We start from the raw sequence: 20,777 nt of genomic DNA on the forward strand, positions 1-20,777 counted from the left end.
GGAAGAGCGTAGTCAATGTCACTGAACTGTGCATGTAGAAATTTTTGAAATGGTGTATCTTTGGCTATGTATATTTTCACCAAAAAAAAAAAAGGTTGAGAAGTTAGAGGGTCGACATGTTGTGGGGTTGTTAACCAATGTCATAAAACAATATTTGTACTACTGTTTCATGAGAAACTATTTTTTCTGTAAGCCTTCACCTGAAGTACAATTAAAAAAAAGAAATTCCTGCCTACTAAAAAAAAAAAAAAAAAGTGTGACTTTTATCATTGGGGAAAAAAAAAAGTAAAGTCGTATTAAATAAATTTAAAAAGAATAAGTCAAAAGTTCCTTAGTCCTAAATGGGCATGCCAGCCCAGGGGCAAGGACGAGAAGGCAGGAGGGGACAGGAAAGCTGATAAGGGGGAACCCAAGGTTGAGAAGGGGAGAGTGTTGACATGTGATGGGGTTGGCAACCAATGTGACAAAACAATGTTTATTGTTTAATGAGAAACTAGTTTGCTCTGTAAAACTTCATCTAAAGTACAATAAAAAAAAAATGTTTTTTAAAAAAAAAGAGAGAGACTCGGGGATGTTGCACGTACTCAGATGCTGGCTACTCACTAAGATCCAGAGCAAAATTTTACTGCACTGGGTTTGAAGGACAGCGGAAGTTATAGCACTAAGCCAAATATAATAATAACTTTGATCTGAGTCAGTCTAACCGGCTGAAAATTGAGCAAAAAGAGTACTTCTGTGACTTTGCCTTTAAATTAGAACAAAAGGAGAGGCAATGTGTCCACCAAGTTATCAGTTAAGGGCTTGTTTGTAGAAAAAGTTTTTTAAATAAAACACTAGCAATAAATTATTTTCTCCCATCAGTATTTTAATTATAAGAAATTTATATTGAAATGCACAGCAAAAACAAAACGAAGTGCTTTGGGTTTTCCTTTGAGAAACTGTGATTTGGGAAAAACCAGTTTGATTTTATGTTGAAGTGCATAACGCACTTTATTGTTTGTTTCACAGAAAGTGAAAAAAAGATTGTTTCTGTTCTTTGCATTCCTCATGTCTATCACTTTAAATGATTCTGAGCTCTATATGTGGATAATGATTTCTGTTACGTGATGGTTACATACATAAAGTTGGGATAATTTTCCAGGACTTAATGAACTGTTTGGCACATAGTTGTGACATTCAGCGCAGTATCCTGATGGTTGATTCTGTCTCTATTCAGAATTGATTTCACATCGAAATGTGTCTCTGTATTTCTATTCAAAAATAGCCCAGATGGAAAATGGACTGAAGATGCATTTTTTTTTTTTAGTGAGAAAATGGCTGTGCTCTAGGCCATAATATTTATGTTTGGGAACATTTCCTAATAAAAAGAGGCTAAAACTGACACAAGGTTTTTGTGGTGCTTTTTAATATATTATCTGTGTTTGCCATCGGGCAAAGGAAAGTAATTGTTCAAGAACAGCTACCTCTTTAAGACAGTTTGAAAACTGCCAGGAAAAATAAAGCACCAAGGAATAAACTTAGCATGAAATACATAGGACTTATATAAAAAAAATGGAAAAAAAAAAAAAAACCCACCTCTAGTGATGTACTAAAGAACAAAAAAAACTTTAATGTTTTATTGAACAATGAAAAAGAATTGAATAAATGGAAGACCACACCTTGCTCTTCAACAGGATAACTCAATATTGTAGATTAGATGTCAATTCTTTTTATATTAATCTATAAATCAACTGTAATCACAAATAAAAATAACTAATAAGGATTTGAGAGAACAAACAATTCTGAAGTTCATATAGAAAAATGAACAGTTAAGAATAGCTAAGAGTATCCTGCAAAAGAAGACTAATTTGAGGAAGCAGTATGGCAAGAAGCAGCTCTCCCAAATATTAACATGTACAGCTGCAATAATTAAAATAGTATCACACTGGTATGCAAGTGACAGACTTTCACCAGACTCTAACAGAGAGATTAGAAGTCCTAATGTATATGGGAATTCAGTGTATCATAAAGCAGCGTTGCAAATTGGGTAGGCAAAGAGTGTTATACATTACAGAGTATGGATCAGTTGGTTATTTGGGGAAAGAAAAAGTTAGCACCCTTATCTCACTTCTTATATTAAAATAAGTTCCAGATGTTAAAGGTAAAAAGTAAAATCAAGCAATCATTTGAAGAAAATATAAGTAAATATTTGATTTGGGGCTGGGGGAGCTATTATATGCATACAAAAAAAAAGGAAGGAAAAAACAGAAAAAACTGATAGATCTGATTAATAAGAATTTCAAAGCTTCCTCCAAATACTCTAAATATGATTAAAGGTAATTGATTAACCAAATTTGTAACAAATATGACAAAGGAATTAGTATTTTATGTATTGAAAGTACTTATAAATCATTAAAAAAGGTAAGTATTCCAACAGGATAGGTGAAGGATATGAATAGGCTAGGCAATTTAGAAAAGAACAATTACACATTGCCAACAAACCATTTTTAAAAAAAACCCTCAATTATGCAAACTAAGATAATTAAACGCCATTTAAAGTCTAACAAATTAGCGAAGATTAATAAAATAATGGAATTCGATTATTAGTAAAGATGGGCGGAATAAGCCCTCGAAAACATCGCTAGTGATAAAACAAAATATTAGAGGGCAAAGGAAGTTGCACATTTCCTTTGACTAGAAACTGCATAGTAAGGGTTTAGTTTAAGGAGGCAAACAAGATGCTGTCTACCCATTTTTTTAAAATATCAGCAAAAAAATCTGCCCAACAACGAGTTATAAGTTAAATGAATGCTGGTGTATCCATATGATGGAATACAATGCAACTATTAAGAATACTTAATGACAAGGGAAAATGTGTGTAACATATTATTTAAATAATAACACTGTAGAACTGCAGACCCTAATTTAAAAAATAGTATATTAATATTATATATGTATAGAAAAAAGTGGAATGATACATACTGAATGTTAACTGGGTGGTGGGATTACAGATGAATTTAATTTTCTTATTGCTTTTTTGAATTTGTCAAATTTTCTACCATATAGTATTTTGAAACTGGAACCATCTACTTCTGTAATTATTATACATTTAAAAAGTTATAAAGAATCTCAGTACTTTAAAGGGAATATATAAGTTCTCACAAAACTGAAAAGATATGACACATATTTCCAGTTTACAAGTGGAAATACTTGTTTCCTTCTATATGCTGCAGTAGGCTATCAATGGATTGATTAGCAGGACACTAATTTTCAACTCTCCCCTGTTAAACAAAACAAATTAACATTAGAATTTAATTGAAATATCGGTGGTTTGGAAACATTCTTACTGGTAAAACAATGCATACCAGAAGCAGTAGACACAGCAATAAAAGTTGTTAGAAGGTATTGACAGTGGATACTGAGGGCTGGCTTTGCAGAGCTCCTTGAGTAAGCAGAGGGCAGAATGAACTCTGTCTGAACAGGAAGCTTATCTTAGTTCTCTAAAGTCCCCAGTCGGGACTGTTTGGTATGAGGAAGATAGACGCCTGTTTTTGCAGGGACTGAAGTGTCCATTACGTGTCTCTCTGCAACTCAGCCCATTTCCAAACTTGGGCATTAACACATGAAGGATTACAGCTCTGCTGTGCTTTTTTGAGCAGTGCCTTTCCCCAAATAGCTTAAAGTACCACCTTAACTCTATTTAAGAGACTGGCTGCCTCTCACTGTAGAGGCCACACTGAAATCACAGCATAGCAAATAATGTTTTGGAATCATACAATTGTGGACTTACTACAAGGCAAGAGAGTGGCTAGGCTGTTTCTTAGATGGTGTGTCTGCAGCGAGGGGAGAGGGGAGATTGAGAGGAGATGACATTATGTTGATGACCAGGATTTACTGCAGGTGAGGTCAGAAGCCATGGAGCGTGTGTGGTAAGCAGAGGAGTGACATGCATGATCTGAGTTAGGTTCTAGAAGGATCAGTGCTATGGAGAATAGACTATAGGGGCCAGTGAGTGCAGGGGCAGGCGGTTAGAGCCCAGCCCTAGAAAGTTCTCAATAAAGCTTTATTGAATGAGGGACTCATTTACAGCCAGATGGCCCTTTGCTTCCTAACCCATTGTTTCTTATGCTTGACCACAGATTGTTTAAAACTCATGTCTTTTTGCAGAAGATCAGGCATCTTCCATGTCTCCTGGAGTCCCCTTAAACCTGAGAACCAGAGTTCCCACACATAAATTTTACACCAGTGGCTACCAGAATGCTCTTTTAATGATTTTTATCATATCCTTGTATTACTGGGTCTATTTTAGTTTTAAAAAAACAAACTCACTTAAAAAAAAATTTAAATAGACACTAAATGGTTTGACCTGATCTGATCCAAAATCAATTAATAGATTTAAAATGCTAGTTTTTTTTTAATATTACACATTAAAATAAAAAAAAATTATTAAAACAAAAAATGTTTGTGAACCATATAAAGTCATTTCATATACTACGGATGATACACATACTATATTCTGGGAAATGCTGTTTCAGACAAAAAAAAAAAGAACTGGAAATGAAATGTGTGCTAAGGTTAAGAGGTTGGGGCTAGGGTCCACTGTCTATTGTGTACAACTGTGTAAGACAGACAGCTTTGTAGGGCTGACCTAAAGCACTGTAGCCGAAGTCCTTGGGCAAACTGGCCAGCCTGGTACTCTTCTCCATCCATTACTGAAGGAACCGTCTCCGTGTCCTGTACAATGACAGCTATTTCACTGTCACGTTTTCCCAGCATGCTTCGGTCGTTTATATTAGCAGAGCCTACAGGGAGAAACAGTGAAACTAAGCAACCTCCTCATTGTGGCAGACACTGCTGGCTGCCCTTCCCACTCCATTCTCACTTGCTAACGAAACCCTGATTTTGTTCAGGTTATCATCAGAAGATTGTTTTAGGGAAATAGGGTGCTCCCTAACCCAGGGATGAGACTTGATAAGTCTAAAACAGCCACAGTAATTTCATTCTTTTTGCCAGTAACCGGCTTAGGAATAGGCATTTGATGTAAATCTAGCCAGTGAGGCATGAAAGAAAGTCTGTTGGGGGTTTCTGAGAAAATTTTTCTCCTTCTTTTAAAGGGACACAGGAAAGGGAATGCTGTCTCTTTCAACCTATGAATATTTTGGCTTGAGAGGGTGGATGAGGACAGAATTCCCGGAGTTGCTGCAGCCATTTTACAATCACTAGGGTACTGAGTTGGAAACAATGGTAATGGGTTAGTTTTTTGTTTGGTTAGGGTACAAACAGATAAGCCAAGGATGGCAGAGAGGAAAGAAGAAAGACTCTGGGTCTTTACGTCACTGAACTAGCAAACCCTGGAACTTCCCACTGTCTGTTATATGATATAATATGTTTTTGTTTTTATCTTGTGGTTCAAAGGATCCTAACTGATATATGCATCAAACCCAAACTAAACCAAATCCATTGCTGTTGAGTCAATTCTGACTCAGAGTGACCCTATAGGACAGAGAACTGCCCCATAGGGTTTCCAAGGAGTAGTTGGTGGATTCGAACTGCCAATCTTCTGGTTAGCAGCCGAGCTCCTAACCACTGTGCCACCAGGGCTCCAACATACGCATCAAGCACTTAAAAAAAAAAAAAAATTACTAGCTGCGAACAGAAGATGGCTTTGCTTTTAGACTAAAGATTAGACTCTCTGTAGACTTTAACCCATAATCATATAATTATGAAGTCAAAGCCCAAGAGAACCTTCACAACAGAGTCTAATCTCAAGTATGGAATATCTTTAGTGGCTGTGGGTTTTCCATTCTCTTGTATCACTTGAGTGGCATGCCAACAGCTTCTGTATCAACTTCCCTCCATTCTATTTTTAAATCCAGTGAGCTAAGAATTTTGACTTTGACATTTATATGGCACATATTTTAATTATTTCAACCGGTGTTTTCTGCAGCACTCTGCTGTGTATTCAGAAACCGCCATGATGTTTCTGAATTAATCACTGCAGATTCACTCTTCTGAATCCTTGAGGTGTTCTACAAACTACAGAAGGGATCTGACTGACTCTCTTCTTATTGTTCCTCTTGCCCTAGTTCAACCTTCCACTGTTTCTTTTTTTAATTTTTTTCCTTTTAATTGTTGTAATTAAATGAAGTTTACATTTCAAGTTAGTCTCCCTTACAGATTTTTTTTTTTACATACATTGTTATGAGACCCTAACCGTTCACCCCATTCTGTGACAGCACACTCCTCCCCTCCACCCGATTCCCCATCAACATTCAACCAGCTCCTAACTCTCTCTGCCTTCCCATTCTCACCTCTGGACAGAAGCTGCCCCTTTGGTCTCTTGTATCTACTTGACTAAGAGGCACATTCTTCATGAGTATCACTTTAGGTCCCGCAGTCCAGTCCAATCCCTGTCTGAAGAGTTGGCCTTGGAAATTGTTTTAATTCTGGGGTGATAAAGAGTCCAGGGGTCATGCCTTCCGGGGCACCTCCAGTCTCAGTCAGACCATTAAGTCTGGTCTTCTTACTAGAATTTGAGTTCTGCATCCCATCGTTCTACTGCTCCATCAGGGACCCTCTGTTGTGTTCCCTGTCAGGACGTTCATTGGTGGTAGCCGGGCACCATCTAGTTCTTCTGGTCTCAGGCTGATGAAGACTCCGGTTTATGTGGCCCATTCTGTCTCTTGGGCTAATACTTTCCTTGTGTGTTTGATGTTCTTTGTTCTCCTTTACTCCAAGTGGTTGGGACCAATTGTTGCATCTTAGATGGCCGCTTGCAAGCTTTTAAGACCCCAGACGCCACTCACCAAAGTAGGATGCAGAACATTTTCTTAATAAGCTTTCTTATGTCAGTTGACCTAGATGTCCCCTGAAAGCATGGTCCCCAGACCCCCTATTCCTGCTACTCTGTCTCTCAAAGTATTTGATTGTATTGAGGAAACTTCTTAGCTTTGGTTTAGTCCAGTTGTGCTGGCTTCCCCTGTAGTGTATGCTGTCCTTCCCTTCACCTAGGATGATTCTTATCTACTATCTAGTTAGTCAGTAAACCTCACCCTCCCTCCCCACCCCCATAACCATCAAAGAATGTTTTCTTCTGTGTTTAAACCTTTTCTTGAGTTCTTATAATAGTGGTCTTATACAGTATTTGTCTTCTGTGACTAAATTCACTCAGTATAATAAGTTCCAGCTTCCACCACGTTATACGATGTTTCACAGCTTCATCATTGTTCCTCATCATTGTGTAATATTCCATTGTGCTTCCACTGCTTCTGAAGACACGGAGCAGAAGGATCAGGTTGAACAAGAGCACCAGCTGCCCTCTGTGACAGTGATAGCCAGGGGTGAAAGGCAATAGCAGCCCTGCCATGAGCCCAAATGGCAGGGTTTTGTGCTTTAGGAAAAGCTGCCCCTTCCAAAAAAGACTATAGTCAGTCCCTGAGTTACAACAGTCCGACTTAAGGACAACTCATACTTGGCCTTTAATGTTATGTAAATTTGCCCTCTCTCTGAAACGACTGAACCAATCAATCCCTACTCGAAACAAATTCTTTATAACGCTCCCTTTCACTTGCTGCATATGTAGCTTTTAAATAATTGAAAAGACTTCTAGCCTTTTCTTGCACTAAAACAAACAAAAAAACCCGTTGCCATGGAGTCATTCCAACTCTTAGTGACCTTATAGCGATCCTACAGGACAGAGTAGAACTGCCCCATAGGGTTTCCAAGGAGTGGCTGGAGGATTCAAACTGCCAACCTTTTGGTTAGAAGCCAAGCTCTTAATCACTGCACCACCAGGGCCCTTTCTTGCACTATAGTAAGGCTAAATAAGAACCATTTGCACCTGTTCCGACTTACCTACAAATTCGACTTAAAGACACACTTGGAAATGGATCTCATTCATAACCTGGGGACTGCCTGTACTGCCATTTGCTGCAATATAGTCACAGTTAATATACAAATCATTGATGATTATGGATGCAAATGGCGCCTATGGTGGCCCTGTGTGACAGAATTGAGCACATAGCAGACATTTGGGAGTGCTACTGGTGTGCTGTAAAAACCTTTCAGACACTTTGTTTCGTTAGTGGCAAATCACTCTTAATACATAAACTGATATTTTGATTACAGAATATAAATTTGCAGTCATGTCTTTGGGTTTGAGAGTTGGTCCAGCATTATTTGAGCATCATTGAACTTTCTCAGCTTTAATTTCATCTTTTATACATTGAGATAATAGTGTGACCTTGTAGTGTTGTTGTGGGAATTAAGTAAAATCATGTGAAAGCATTTACTGACCCACAAACTGCTCCACAAATATAATTATTGGCATTCTTATCAGACACTTGTTAACTATGTAATATCTGCAGCAGAGAACATGGCAACAGGAGGAATGTAGCATTTGTATTGAAGAAGCCTCCCTCTGAGTTACTCACCCCCTTCCCTGTGTGTGAGCTGTAAGGAAGCAAGGAACAGCATTCCCATAGTACTGCTCTTGGGCTTCATGATACCCTTGGCTTGGGTGGAGCCCACTCTTAAGCTGCCTGCTGGAGAGACACTGCTGCTATGTTCACTGTCGGGGTAACTGGGATGTGAACCAGACTGGAAAGTCTCTTCACAAGAAACACACTGTGACACGGACCCCCCAGCCTTCCTCCACCACCATGAGCCCCCACACTCCCAAAGGAAAAAATATACTCCTGGCACCGTGAGCTGGAATTCTTAGTGAGAGAATGTGTGGTTCTTGGGCCTCAAGGGCTGATCTAGAGTTACGGAGGGCATGACCCTCAACCACGTGGGATAAGTGAGATGGCTATCACTTCATAGGAATGTGAAGAAAGAGATGAGAAAATTTTCGATGAATTTAATAAGTGAGATACTGAAAATGAGATATTGATAACTGTAAATGCCGCCTCCATTCTTATTGCTAAAAGCTCCTCTATTCAGAAGAACAAGTTCAGAACAGCAGATATAGTATTATCTCGTTGTGTGTAACATAGGAGGAAAAGGGGAGAGTGAGGGATACACACTGAATTGTTAAGAGTGATAAGTTCCTTCTGAGGAAGAGAGTGAGGACAATAAGGGGAGTTTTACCCTGTATACTTCCCTATAGTTTGAACTGTTTACAGCAAATATGTATTATATTTATGTATTACTTTTCATGGTAATTGAAACCCCTTATTTTTATTAGGACTTTCCATCGATAATTTAAAAAATGAATATTTTTAGAAAATGACCTTTTCTAAGTCTTTTATTAGGGAACTTTAAAACAATTGTGAAATAAAGCAAAATGCAAAACAGTATGTGAAAACACTTATGTACGACTTAAGCAGCAATAAAATGAAAAATGAACATCCCTGTACTTATCACCCAAACTGAACAACAGAACATTACCCACCCCAGAAGCCCTCAGGTGACTTCCCATCCACCACCACCCCCAAGAAGGACCCTTTGTATGGAATTTTGTATTCATCATGCTCTGCATGCTTTTCTAAACAAAAAATTATTTACTTTTGACTCATTTTTTAATTTATGTAAGTGAAATCATGTAGCAGCTAACCTTTTGAGATTTGCTTCTTTCATTCGATATTATGTCTCTGGGATTTTTCTGCTTTGATGTGCGTAATTATAATGCATTTATTTTTCTTGAAGGAACACATCAGAATTTATTTATTCATTGTACGGTTGATGGATGTGTGGGTTGCTTCCAGAGTTTTGCTGTGAGGCACAATTCTGCTCTACACAGTTGTACACGTTTGCTGGTATACACATGCGAGAGTTTTATCTAGCCTCTACATAGAGGAACGGATTGCTGGGTTACAGGGTGTGTGACTTTATTAGGTAATGCCATACTGCTTTCCAAAGTGGTTATACCAACTTGTACTCCCACTAGCAATAGATGTAATTATTGTGTGTCACCGAGTTGATTCTGACTCACAGCAATCCTATATGACAGAGTAGAACTGTCCCATAGGGTTTCCTAGGCTGCAATCATTATGGGAGCAGATCTCCAGGTCTTTTCTCCTTCACAGTAGCTGGTGGGTTCAAATTGCTGACCTTTTGGTTAGCAGCCAAGTGCTTAACCATTGAGCCACCAGGGCTCCTAGCAATAGATAGGATTGCCCAACTTTTAAATTTTTGCCAGTCTGGTATTTCTAAAAACAATTGTCTCATTATTATATGCAATGAGAAGGAACATCTATTAAGAATTAAGAAACATAAGATGTTTACGGGCTGTGGGTATGTCCTCTGGTGAAATTCCTACACAAGTCCTTTGCCCATTTTTCTTTGGATGCTTTCTTTTCTTACTGATTTATAGGGATGCTTTATGAATTCTGGATATTACGTATGTTGCAAATACCTTCTTTCAGTTTGTTTTATCTTTTTATTTTCTTTATGGTGCCTTTTAATGAATAAAACTCTGAACCTTAATGCAGTTGCGTTTCTCAATCTTTTCCTTTGAGGCTTGTGTGTCTTGTTTAAGAAACTGTTAAATGTTTCTGTGACAGGAAGAATAATGGACCCCAAAGATGTCCACATCTTAATTCCTAGAACCTGTGAATATGTTAGGTTACATGGCAAGGGGATTCAAGGTTGCAGATGGAATTAAGGTTGCTAATCAGTTGACCTTAAAACAGGGAGAGTATCTTGGATTATCCAGGTTGGCCCATCGTCATTTCAAGGTCTCTTAAAAGTGAAAGGGATTCAGAGGCAGATATGATTACAGAAGAATGGGTTGAGAGGCTTTGGGGAAGCTTTAGAGAGATGTAATGTTGCTGGCTTTGAAGATGGAGGAAGGGGGCTACAGCCCAAAGAATGTGGGCAGTCTCCAGAAGCTAGAAAAGGTAAGGAAATGGATTCTCCCATACCTGTTGCTGTCGAGTTGCTTCCGACTCATAGCAACCCTACAGGATAGAGTAGAACTGCCCCATAGGGTTTGCTAAGCTGTAATCTTTATGGAAGCAGACTGCCACATCTTTCTCCTGTGGAGCTGCTGGGGGTTCGAACCACCAGCCTTTTGGTTAGCAGCCAAGCACTTAACAACTGTGCCACCAGGGCTACTTGGATTCTCCTACAGAGCCTCCAAAAAGAAATGCAGCCCTGCCAACACCTTCATTTTAGTCCAGGAGGCCCATGTTGGACTTTCAACCTACAGAACTGTAAGAAAATAATTTTTTAAAAGCTAAATTTGTGGTGATTTGTTACAGCAGCCATGGGAAGCTAATACACCCTCCCTCCTCTGTTTAATTTGTTTCAAAGGAAAACGGATTCTACCAATGAGCCCAAGTAGGCTACAATGTAGTTTCTACCTACTGGTATCTCTTGTACCTCCAGACCAGAGTTTCTCAATCCTGCTTGCACAGTAGACTCACTTAGGATGCTTTTTAAAAATTGTGATACCAAAACAAAAATAACGCCTAATGCCTGAGCCCCAAACCAAACCAAACCAGTTCAATCAGAATTTCTGGAAGTAGGAACCAGACATTAGTATTTCCCCCCAATACCTCTCTACTCATCAATGAACCCATCTTATTTTTTGATTCATTTTAAAGTAAATTGCAGACTTGAGCAAACTTCCCCCTAAATTTTATATATATACACACACATACACTTTAAAAGCTCTCCCAGGCAATTTTAATGCAGTTAAGGATTGAGACCTACTGGATGAAATCTTTTTAGAATAAGTGTAATTCCACCTTAATATGGCAATCCTTCAACTACCCCATTGCCAGTGAGTAGATTCGCACCCTCATATATCACTCTGAAGGCTGCCCTTTTACATACTGATATTCAGTGACTGTACCTACTTCCCCATCTCCCCCACACGCTTGCTGATTGCCCCTGGACATTCTTGCTCCAAGTCCTCAATATCCATCCAGCTGTTTCTCACAGTGAGGTGGAAGGAATACCAGCCTCCCCTTTTGAGGGCAACTGTACTGTTTTATTCATTTTTATATCTGCCTATTGTACTTTGTAGTGAATTAGTTAACATTAAAATAATTGTTTCTCTTAGTCAACAGGGTAGACTTAAATTCTGCTTAAAGGGTTTGTTGCTGTGAGTTACTATCAAGTTGCTTTTGACTCATAGTGACTCCATGTGACGGAGCAGAACTTCCCAGTAGGGTTTTCTAGGCTGTACTCTTTATGGAAAGGAGCCCTGGTGACGCAGTAGTTAAAGTGCTTGGCTAGTAACGGAAAGGTTGGTGGTTTGAACCTACCAGTCTCTCCAAAGGAGAAAGATGTGGCAGTCTGTTTCCGTAAATATTACAGCCTTGGAAACTCTAGGGTGCACTTTTACTCTGTTCTGTAGGATCTCTATGAGTTGGAATCAACTTGACTCAACGGTAATGGGTTAATCTTTATGGGAGCAGATTGCCAGGCCTTTCTCCCAGGGTGCCCCTGGTAGGTTCCAATTGCCAACCTTTTGGTTAGCAGCTAAGTGCTTAACCATTGTGCCATCAGGGCTCCTTACTTAAAGGATAGCCTTGTTTTATTTAGTAAAGAAAATAAATGTTGGTTTGGTTAAGTGCCAGTATTAAGATGGATTAGAAAAAACTGGATTTGGCCACAGATTTCATGACTAGCAGGGCCACCCAGGGCAATGGATAATTAAAGCTATACCTTCATTGTGAGAAAACAAATACTTCCTCGTGAGGAAAAAAGTGAAGCTAAATGGTAACTCGATTTTTCTTATGTCAATTATTCAATTATTCTGGCATAAGTCTGTCATGTTAGAAAATTAATCACAGGTTACTTTAACCTCCTTTAAACTAAGCCTTTAAATATTTGCTTAACACCTGTAAAATATTCTCAGTCTAGCATCTCAAACTCCTCTCTAAAAATTGTAAACACTTTTCTTTGTATTATAAACTCAAATGGGGCTGATGTATTGGAGCAGCAACAACAAATCCACTTACTCAAAGAGTTTCCACTGAGATAAAAAGAACAAAAGCATATTTGGATTTTTCTGTGGGGGAAATCTGTTCTTTAAATAACACTGCCCTTGAGAAGGAGAAAAAGAAATTCAGCCTCTCAGGACTGACAAATTTGACCTCTTAACACTCCCAAGGCCACATCTTCATTTTCATCAGACAGAATAAGAATTGTGTGCAAAATTGATCAATCACTGCTAGCTCAAATAAAATGTAGCCTGTGGGGGTTCACAGACCTTTCTAGAAAACAATTCAATTAAAAAACTCAACGAACGTATTTCACTGTTAGCTCTGTTACCAAAAACTACTTTGCATTTACACTTCATGTAAAGTAAAGCAGGCTGAAAGAAAAATGACCTTTAAAAGGAAAATATTTACATCTGTCAATTTTTACTTCAGGAGTTCTGAAACCTTAAGAGATCAACTGAATTTTACTTGGCTTTGTTTGTTTTTCTGTTTCAGCAAACATCAATATCTTTCCATTCCTATTGTCATGGTCAAAATTAATATAAAAATATTCTGTAGTTTGGCTTCTGAAGAGCAAGGTAGAGTAACTTGAGGGAAATAAGAGAGACCTTGTTTGTTTTTTTTTTGGAGGAGTGTGTAAACCCCCTAAGAGCTTCAATCCCTATAGAGCAAGAGATCGACAACACCAGATATTTTCTTAATTGCCCGGTGCAAGTACTTAGAGAATGTATCTCACCACTGTGGTCTATAAAATTTTGGCACAAGTTTCAGAACTGCTCCTTTCTTTTCAAATCATGTTGCAGATAAGACAGTATCATTACTCTTAAATATGAATTATTATTATTTTTTTCCCCAGTGGAGAATAGAGACAGAAAAGGCATATTTAGTGTCAAAAAACTTTCAAAACACTCCAGGATATTTAGTTTCTTAAAGAATAGGGAAGTACCTTATTATAACCGAGAGACTACATTTTATTTAAAACAGATGAGCAGAATTCCCAATTCATATCACGTCTCTAAGCACCCTGTCCCTCTACCAACTCATTCATTTATTCGGCTAGTTATTATTCCTCTATTTCTCATCCTGGACTTTTGGTGTTAGCCTAACATGGTACTGGAAAGCAAAACAATTCAATGATGAGAAAATGAAGCTTTCTATATGTGTATGAAAGAAGGAAGCTAAACTTCAGCTCCCCCTTGTCAAGTTGATCTTATCTGGGTAGAACGCACAAATAACTCTCTCAAATCTGTCAGTGGAGATAGGACCCTGGAGAAATCTACGGGGTATCCTTGACAAGAAAAGATTGCAGACTTCAGGATTACATATCATTAATACACAATTCCTACCTGACCCATACACACATCAACAAAGCTGGCCTGCTTACACCCTGATTATAACACTCGAAACATAAACGCTAGGAAAAAAAATTGGTAATCATAGAGGCTGTGATGTTTTAATATCCTTCCGATTTTGACTCTTGCATACTTTCTGATCTGTAGTAATGGTTACCACAGACGTTCACCAGAATACCACCAGGTATTCATTTATGATGCACTTTTTGCTTCTGTAATCCCCAAAATCTAGATACTTGGATTCAAAATAAAAATAAGGGAACAATAAGGGAAGCAGGCAGATTATTGGACTGCTGGGTTAAACTACTGTCTCTGGATATTGTAATTTGCACAAAGGCCATTCAATTGCTCTGTGCCTCAGTTTCTTCCTAAATAAAAACAGGGGTCATAAAGGATGTAAGAGAAAATGATTGTTTCAGAAATGTTTTAGATACTGTGTTACTGCCCCTTTCAACTGCTAAGGAAGCCTGGTAAGAATCATAAGAAAGACTTTTCCATAGGGTAAATTTTTAGGCCATCTACTTACCAATAATAACAGTGTTGTCATCAGCAATTAGCAACTTGCTGTGGACATAGATAAGCTCAGTGACTAGGTTTCCTTCAAGCTCTGCATGTGTTCTAAGGCCACAGAATGAAATGTAATTTATCCACTGATTGCCAACTGTAAATTAAAACAAAAGGTTGCTCAAATGAATATGATCAAGCTGAATCAAAGCATATTAAGTTTCACTGTTCTGCAAAACAAATATGCTACTTCAATAGATTCTTGAGAATAGTTTATCTATAATATGTATAGTTTTTTTTTAATTTCAGAATTCTCCCTGGATCTATTTTTGCTGTCTAAAGAGTTTCATATTGTTAATCTGGATGAATATACATATTTTCTAATCATTGAATCATTAAAATCTTAATCCATTAAATAAATTCAAACATAAACATTTTAGTGATTTGGCAGGTAATTACTGAAGAGTGATGATTACAGCTAAGCCACAGTAGGTAATCCAAGATTTCAGGGTAACATTTCCATTTATCTTAGTTGATACCTGCTGCCATTTAAATTCAGTGCAAGATGTGTCCCAAGACCACCTGATGCAGACATATTCACGCCAAAAGAGCATTTAAAATTGATAGACTTTGAGTAAATAAAAATGTTGGAAATTTAAAAGTCCTCCTCCTCCAAGGTCATCAAAATAAGGGAATGAAAGAATCCTCGCTACTTTTTACTTTCGTGAATTTTCTTCAGATGAAGTGGTACTAGGTTTGTACTTTGAAACCTCATCATGTGATAGTAGAGACACTTTCTGTACCAAGCAACCAATAATCATTACCCCGGCATGAGAGTGAGTTACAGGATTTTATGTTCCCTCTCCCACGAAGTGGCTGTCCCAGATAAGCAATGTCTGATACTAAGAATAAATGGAGTGGAAATAAACCATTTCACATTCTAATAGAAAGAGAATATAAATCTTTTTCTCCCTTTTAGAGAACATGAAACATACTAATAGTTCCATTTATTGAAGTTTCCATTTATTACTAATGTTTTCTATTACTGTTGATGTCATCCAGTGTTTCTATTAAGTTTGCACGTCTGAGAAAGAAATTCTTTGACAGGTTATACACGGAGATTCCTCCACTAACAGATTACCTTCCCTATATGTATGAGAGAGCTTGTAACTGTGTTTGCCAAAAGTTGAACTGTAGGTGTAAGAGATGTGTTCCCACAAAGTTCCATGTAAACAGGATTTTGCAAATCAATTTCTTTCCCCATCTGTTAACATATTGTAAAGATTCTTCATCTAAGGCAACACCTCCTCTTTAAAGTCTTCTCTGATCCAGGAGAGAGGAGCATTTCTTCTTTTAAGCCCCCAACGCCCACCCAATTCTCAGAAAATATTTCTAATATAATGCCTAATATATCGTTTTATACATATTTTTCTAACGCTCCATTTCTCCTACTGTTATACAGGAATTGGGTCTTACGTATTTTGTATCCTCAGTCCTTGCACAGTGTTAAAGATGAATAAATGAGTGAGTGAATGAATGAATGAATATTCAGTTGGCTGCTAATGTTTTACTTTTTGGTTTCTCTGTATCATCTATTTTCCTGCTGCTGGTCATGATCTAGAATCTAAAATTTTAAGACACAAAACACCTTTTAATTGGAATCAGCAAATCCTTTGCTAAAGTAAATAATTTTTTTTTGCAGTAATTTTCCATTTTTAAAAACTTCACATTGGACAATATAGGAGACAAGCGGTTTTCAGTGTGCATAAAGACCACCTGTGGGGACTTGTTAAAAGCAAATTCCTGCAGCCCTCCTCAGAGAGTCTGCTTCAACACAAATCTGTAGATCAATAAACACCCTAGATGATATCACTCTTTGAATCACACTTCCGTAGAGCCTTGGTATTTATACAATTAACAGTAGAGGTACACAGTAAGAAAATAATACTCCATAACCAAGTGACATGTGTTCTGGGTTGCAATCCTGCTCAAAAATTGTTCATTATGAGAACTCCATTATTATAAGACATCATATTGATCGATCTAGAAAGAAAAATCATATGACTGTATCAACATATGCTGAAAAGCTTTTGACACTATTCGGCACCCATTCCTGATTAAAACAATGGAGAAAGCAGAAAATGAAGGATACTTTTTTAACATGCTTAAAAATATGTAATACATATACTGTCATTGTTGTTAGCTGCCAACAAGTCGATTCTTCATGGCAACACCATGTGTGCAGAGTAGAGCTGCTCCATAAGGTTTTCAAAGTTGTGACCTTTCAGAAGCAGATTGCTAGGCCTTACTTCCAAGGCATCTCTGGGTGGGTTTGAACCACCAATCTTTTGGTTAGTAATCCAGAGTTTAACCATTTGTACCACCCAGGAACTCTTCTTACATGTATTACTTACATATATATGTATATGTGTGTATATACATGTGTGTACTTTCCATACAATTTAATATTGTCTTGGAGGTATCATCCTATGCATTTAGACAAGAGAATCCTATAAGAAGTGGAAAATAAGTAAAACCACCTCCATTTGCAGATGATTTGCAGCTGATAAATTCGGTAGGATATAAATTAACATATAGAAATCAATAGCTTTCATACATGTTATGGATTGAATTGTGTCCCCCCCAAAATATGTGTCAACTTGGCTAGGCTATGATTCTCAGTATTGTGTAATCGTTCACCATTTTGTCATCTGATATGATTTTCCTATGTGTTGTAAATCCTACCTCTATGATGTTAATGAGGCAGGGTTAGAGGCAGTTATGTTAATGAGGTGGGACTCAATCTACAAGATTAGGTTGTGTCTTGAGTCTCTTTTGAAATATAAAAGAGAGAAGTGAACAGAGAGATTGGGGGACCTCATGTCACAAAGAATGAAGAACCAGGAGAGGCTTCTGGACCAGGGGAAGATTGATGACAAGGACCTTCCCCCAGAGCTGATAAAGAGAGAATACCTTCCCCTGGAGCTGGCACCTGAATTCAGACTTCTAGCCTCCTAGACTGTGAGAAAATAAACTTCTCTTTGTTAAAGCCATCTACTTGTGATATTTGTTATAGCAGCACTAGATAACTACGATAATACACATTTACGATGGCAACAAAAAGGATAAAATATTGAAGGAAAAACTTAAGAATAACTTTGCAGAACTTTATAAGGAAATATTTAAAACACTATCAAAATACACAAGAATAGACTTGAACAAATGGAAGGAGATGCCCTTGTTCTTGGATAGGACAGTTGAACATTAGAAAGACAGATGTCCATTCTCCTCAGGTAAATTTATAAATATAATCTCAGTGAAAATATCAACACAACTTTTATGCAGCTAGACGCTGCTGATATTATAGTTCATGTGGAAAAGTAAGCATTCGAGAATAACTAGGAAAAAACTGGAAAAGCAAAGCTAAGTGGGGGCATTAGCCCTATTAGATATTAATACATACTAAAAGCCTGTGTAATTAAATGATTAAAGAACTGGTACATGAATACACAAGTAAACCAGCAAATGGAATAGAAAGTCCAGAAATAGACCCAAGTAAATATGGAAATTTAGTATGTGATAAATGTGGCATTTCGAGCGACTAGGACAAGGAGGGACTTTTTAACAGAAGGTGCTGGAATAATTGAATAGGCATTTGAAAAATACAAAAATTATATTTCTAGCTCACATTGATCACAAAAATAAACTGTAAATGGATTAGAAGAATCTAAAATTACACAAGTGTTCGAAAAAAATAATAAGGCTGAATTCCTGCATAAACTGAGTGTAGGAAAGGCTTTGTAACTATCCAGAGGCATTAAAAGAAAAGACTGATAAATTTTAGTTACATTAAAAACAAACACATTTACGTGGCTCAAAACATGACAAGCAAAAACAAAAGGCACATGACAAACAAGGAGAAAATATTTGCGGTTACATATTATAAAGAGCAAGAGTCCCAATATAAAATTACTCTATAATTGAAAGGAAAAAAAAGATCAAAATATTGAGAGAAAAATGGAAAAAGACATAAATAGGCAATTCACAAAAACATTGCTGTTGCTAGGTGCCATCAAGTCAGTTCTGACTCATAGTGACCTTATGTACAATAGAACAAAACACTGCCTGGTCCTAAGCCATCCTTGCAATCATTGCTATGTTTGAGCTCACCGTTGTAGCCACTATGCCAGTCCATCACAGTAAGGGTCTTCCTCTTTTTCACTGACCCTCTGCTTTACCAAGCATGATGTCCTCCTCCAGGGACTGGTCCCTCCTGATAATACGTCCGAAGTACTTGAGATGAAGTATCACCATCCTCGATTCTAAGGAGCACTCTGGCTATATTTCTTCCAAGACAGATTTGTTCATTCTACCTACAGTCCATGGTGTATTCAAAATTCTTTGCTAACACCATAATTCAAAGGTATTTCTCTTCTTCAGTCTTCCATATTCATTGTCCAGTCTCGCATCATATGTGGCGATTGAAAATACCCTGGCTTGGGTCAAGCACAACTTAGTCCTCAAGGTGACATCTTTGCTTTTTAACACTTTAAAGAGGTCTTTTGCAGAAGATTTGCCCAATGCGTTGATTGTGGAACCAAGTAAAACGAAATCCTTGACAAATTCAATCTTCTCTGTTTATCATGATGTTGCTTATTGGTCCGGTTGTGAGGATTTTTGTTTTCTTTATGTTGAGGTATAATCCATACTGAAGGCTGTACTCTTTGATCCTCCTAAGTAAGCACTTCAAGTCCTCTTTGCTTTTAGCAAGCAAGGTGGTGTCATCTGTATATTGCAAGTTGTTAATGCGTCTTCCTCCAGTCTTGATGCCTTGTTCTTCTTTATATAGTCCAGCTTCTCTGATTATTTGCTCAGCATACAGATTGAATAAGTATAGTGAAAGGATACAACCCTGACACACATCTTTCCTGATTTTAAACCATGTAGTATCCCCTTGTTGTGTTTGAACTACTGCCTCTTGGTCTATGTACAGGTTCCACATGAGCAAAATTAAGTGTTCTGGAATTCCTATTCTTTGCAATGTTATTCGTAATTTGTTATGATCCACACAGTTGAATGTGTTTGCATAATCAATAAAACAACGGGTAAACATCATTTTGGTATTCTCTGCTTTCAGCCAAGATCCATCTGACATCAGCAATGATAGCCTTCGTTCCACGTCCACTTCCAAATCCAGCTTGAATTTCTAGCAGTACCTGTTGATGTACTGCTGCAACCATTTTTGAATGATCTTCAGCAAAATTTTATTTGCATGTGCTATTAATGACATTGTGTGATAATTTCTGTATTCTGTTGGATCACTATTCTTTGGAATGGGCAAAAATATGGATCTCTTCCAGTCAGTTGACCAAGTCAAATTTCTTGGCATAGACAAGTGAGTGCATCCAGTGTTGCAACTGTTTGTTGCAATATCTCAATTGGTATTCCGTCAATTCCTGGAGCCTTGCTTTTCATTAATGCTTTCAGTGCAGCTTGGACTTCTTCCTTCAACACCATTGGTTGTTGATCATATGCTACCTCCTGAAATGGTAGAACAGTGACCATTACTGTTTGGTACGGTGACTGCGTATTCCTTCCATCTTCTTTTAATGCTTCCTGTGTCATTCAATATTTTGCCCATAGGATTCTTAAATATTGCAGCTTGAGGCTTGAATTTTTCTTCAGTTCTTTCAGCTTGAGAAATCTTGAGTGTGTTTTCTCTTTTGATTTTATAACTCCAGCTCTTTGTACATTTCATTATAATACTTTACTTTGTCTTCTCACGCTGTCCTTTGAAAGCTTCTGTTCAGCTCTTTTACTTCATTTCTTCTGTTCACTTTAGTTACTCCACGTTCAAGAGCAAGTTTCAGAGTCTTTTCTGACATTCATTTTGGTCTTTTCTTTTCTTTCCTGGCTTTTTAATGACCTTTTCCGTTTCTTCATGCATGATGTCCTTGACGTCATCCCACAACTCGTCTGGTCTTTCTTTGGTCATTAGTGTTCAATGTGTCAGATCTAATCTTGAGATCATCTCCAAATTCAGGTG

General features: G+C 37.6%; 1 protein-coding gene across 8 annotated transcripts in view; it reads right to left on the reverse strand.

Annotated features, from left to right (window-relative positions):
• PLD1 (phospholipase D1) overlaps positions 1-20,777 on the reverse strand; it is a 281,147-nt gene that overhangs the window by 16,526 nt on the left and 243,844 nt on the right. For all 8 annotated transcript variants that reach the window (XM_023737926.1, XM_023737927.1, XM_023737928.1 and 5 more), the window contains 2 exons: positions 14,754-14,888; positions 4,628-4,781 (listed from right to left, as the gene is read on the reverse strand). In XM_023737926.1, the coding sequence (XP_023593694.1) occupies positions 4,628-4,781; positions 14,754-14,888 (289 nt within the window). The remainder of the gene's footprint in view (positions 1-4,627; positions 4,782-14,753; positions 14,889-20,777) is intronic.

Source organism: Trichechus manatus, unplaced genomic scaffold (assembly GCF_000243295.1).
Source record: "Trichechus manatus latirostris isolate Lorelei unplaced genomic scaffold, TriManLat1.0 scaffold00110, whole genome shotgun sequence".
Taxonomy (NCBI): Eukaryota; Metazoa; Chordata; class Mammalia; order Sirenia; family Trichechidae; genus Trichechus; species Trichechus manatus.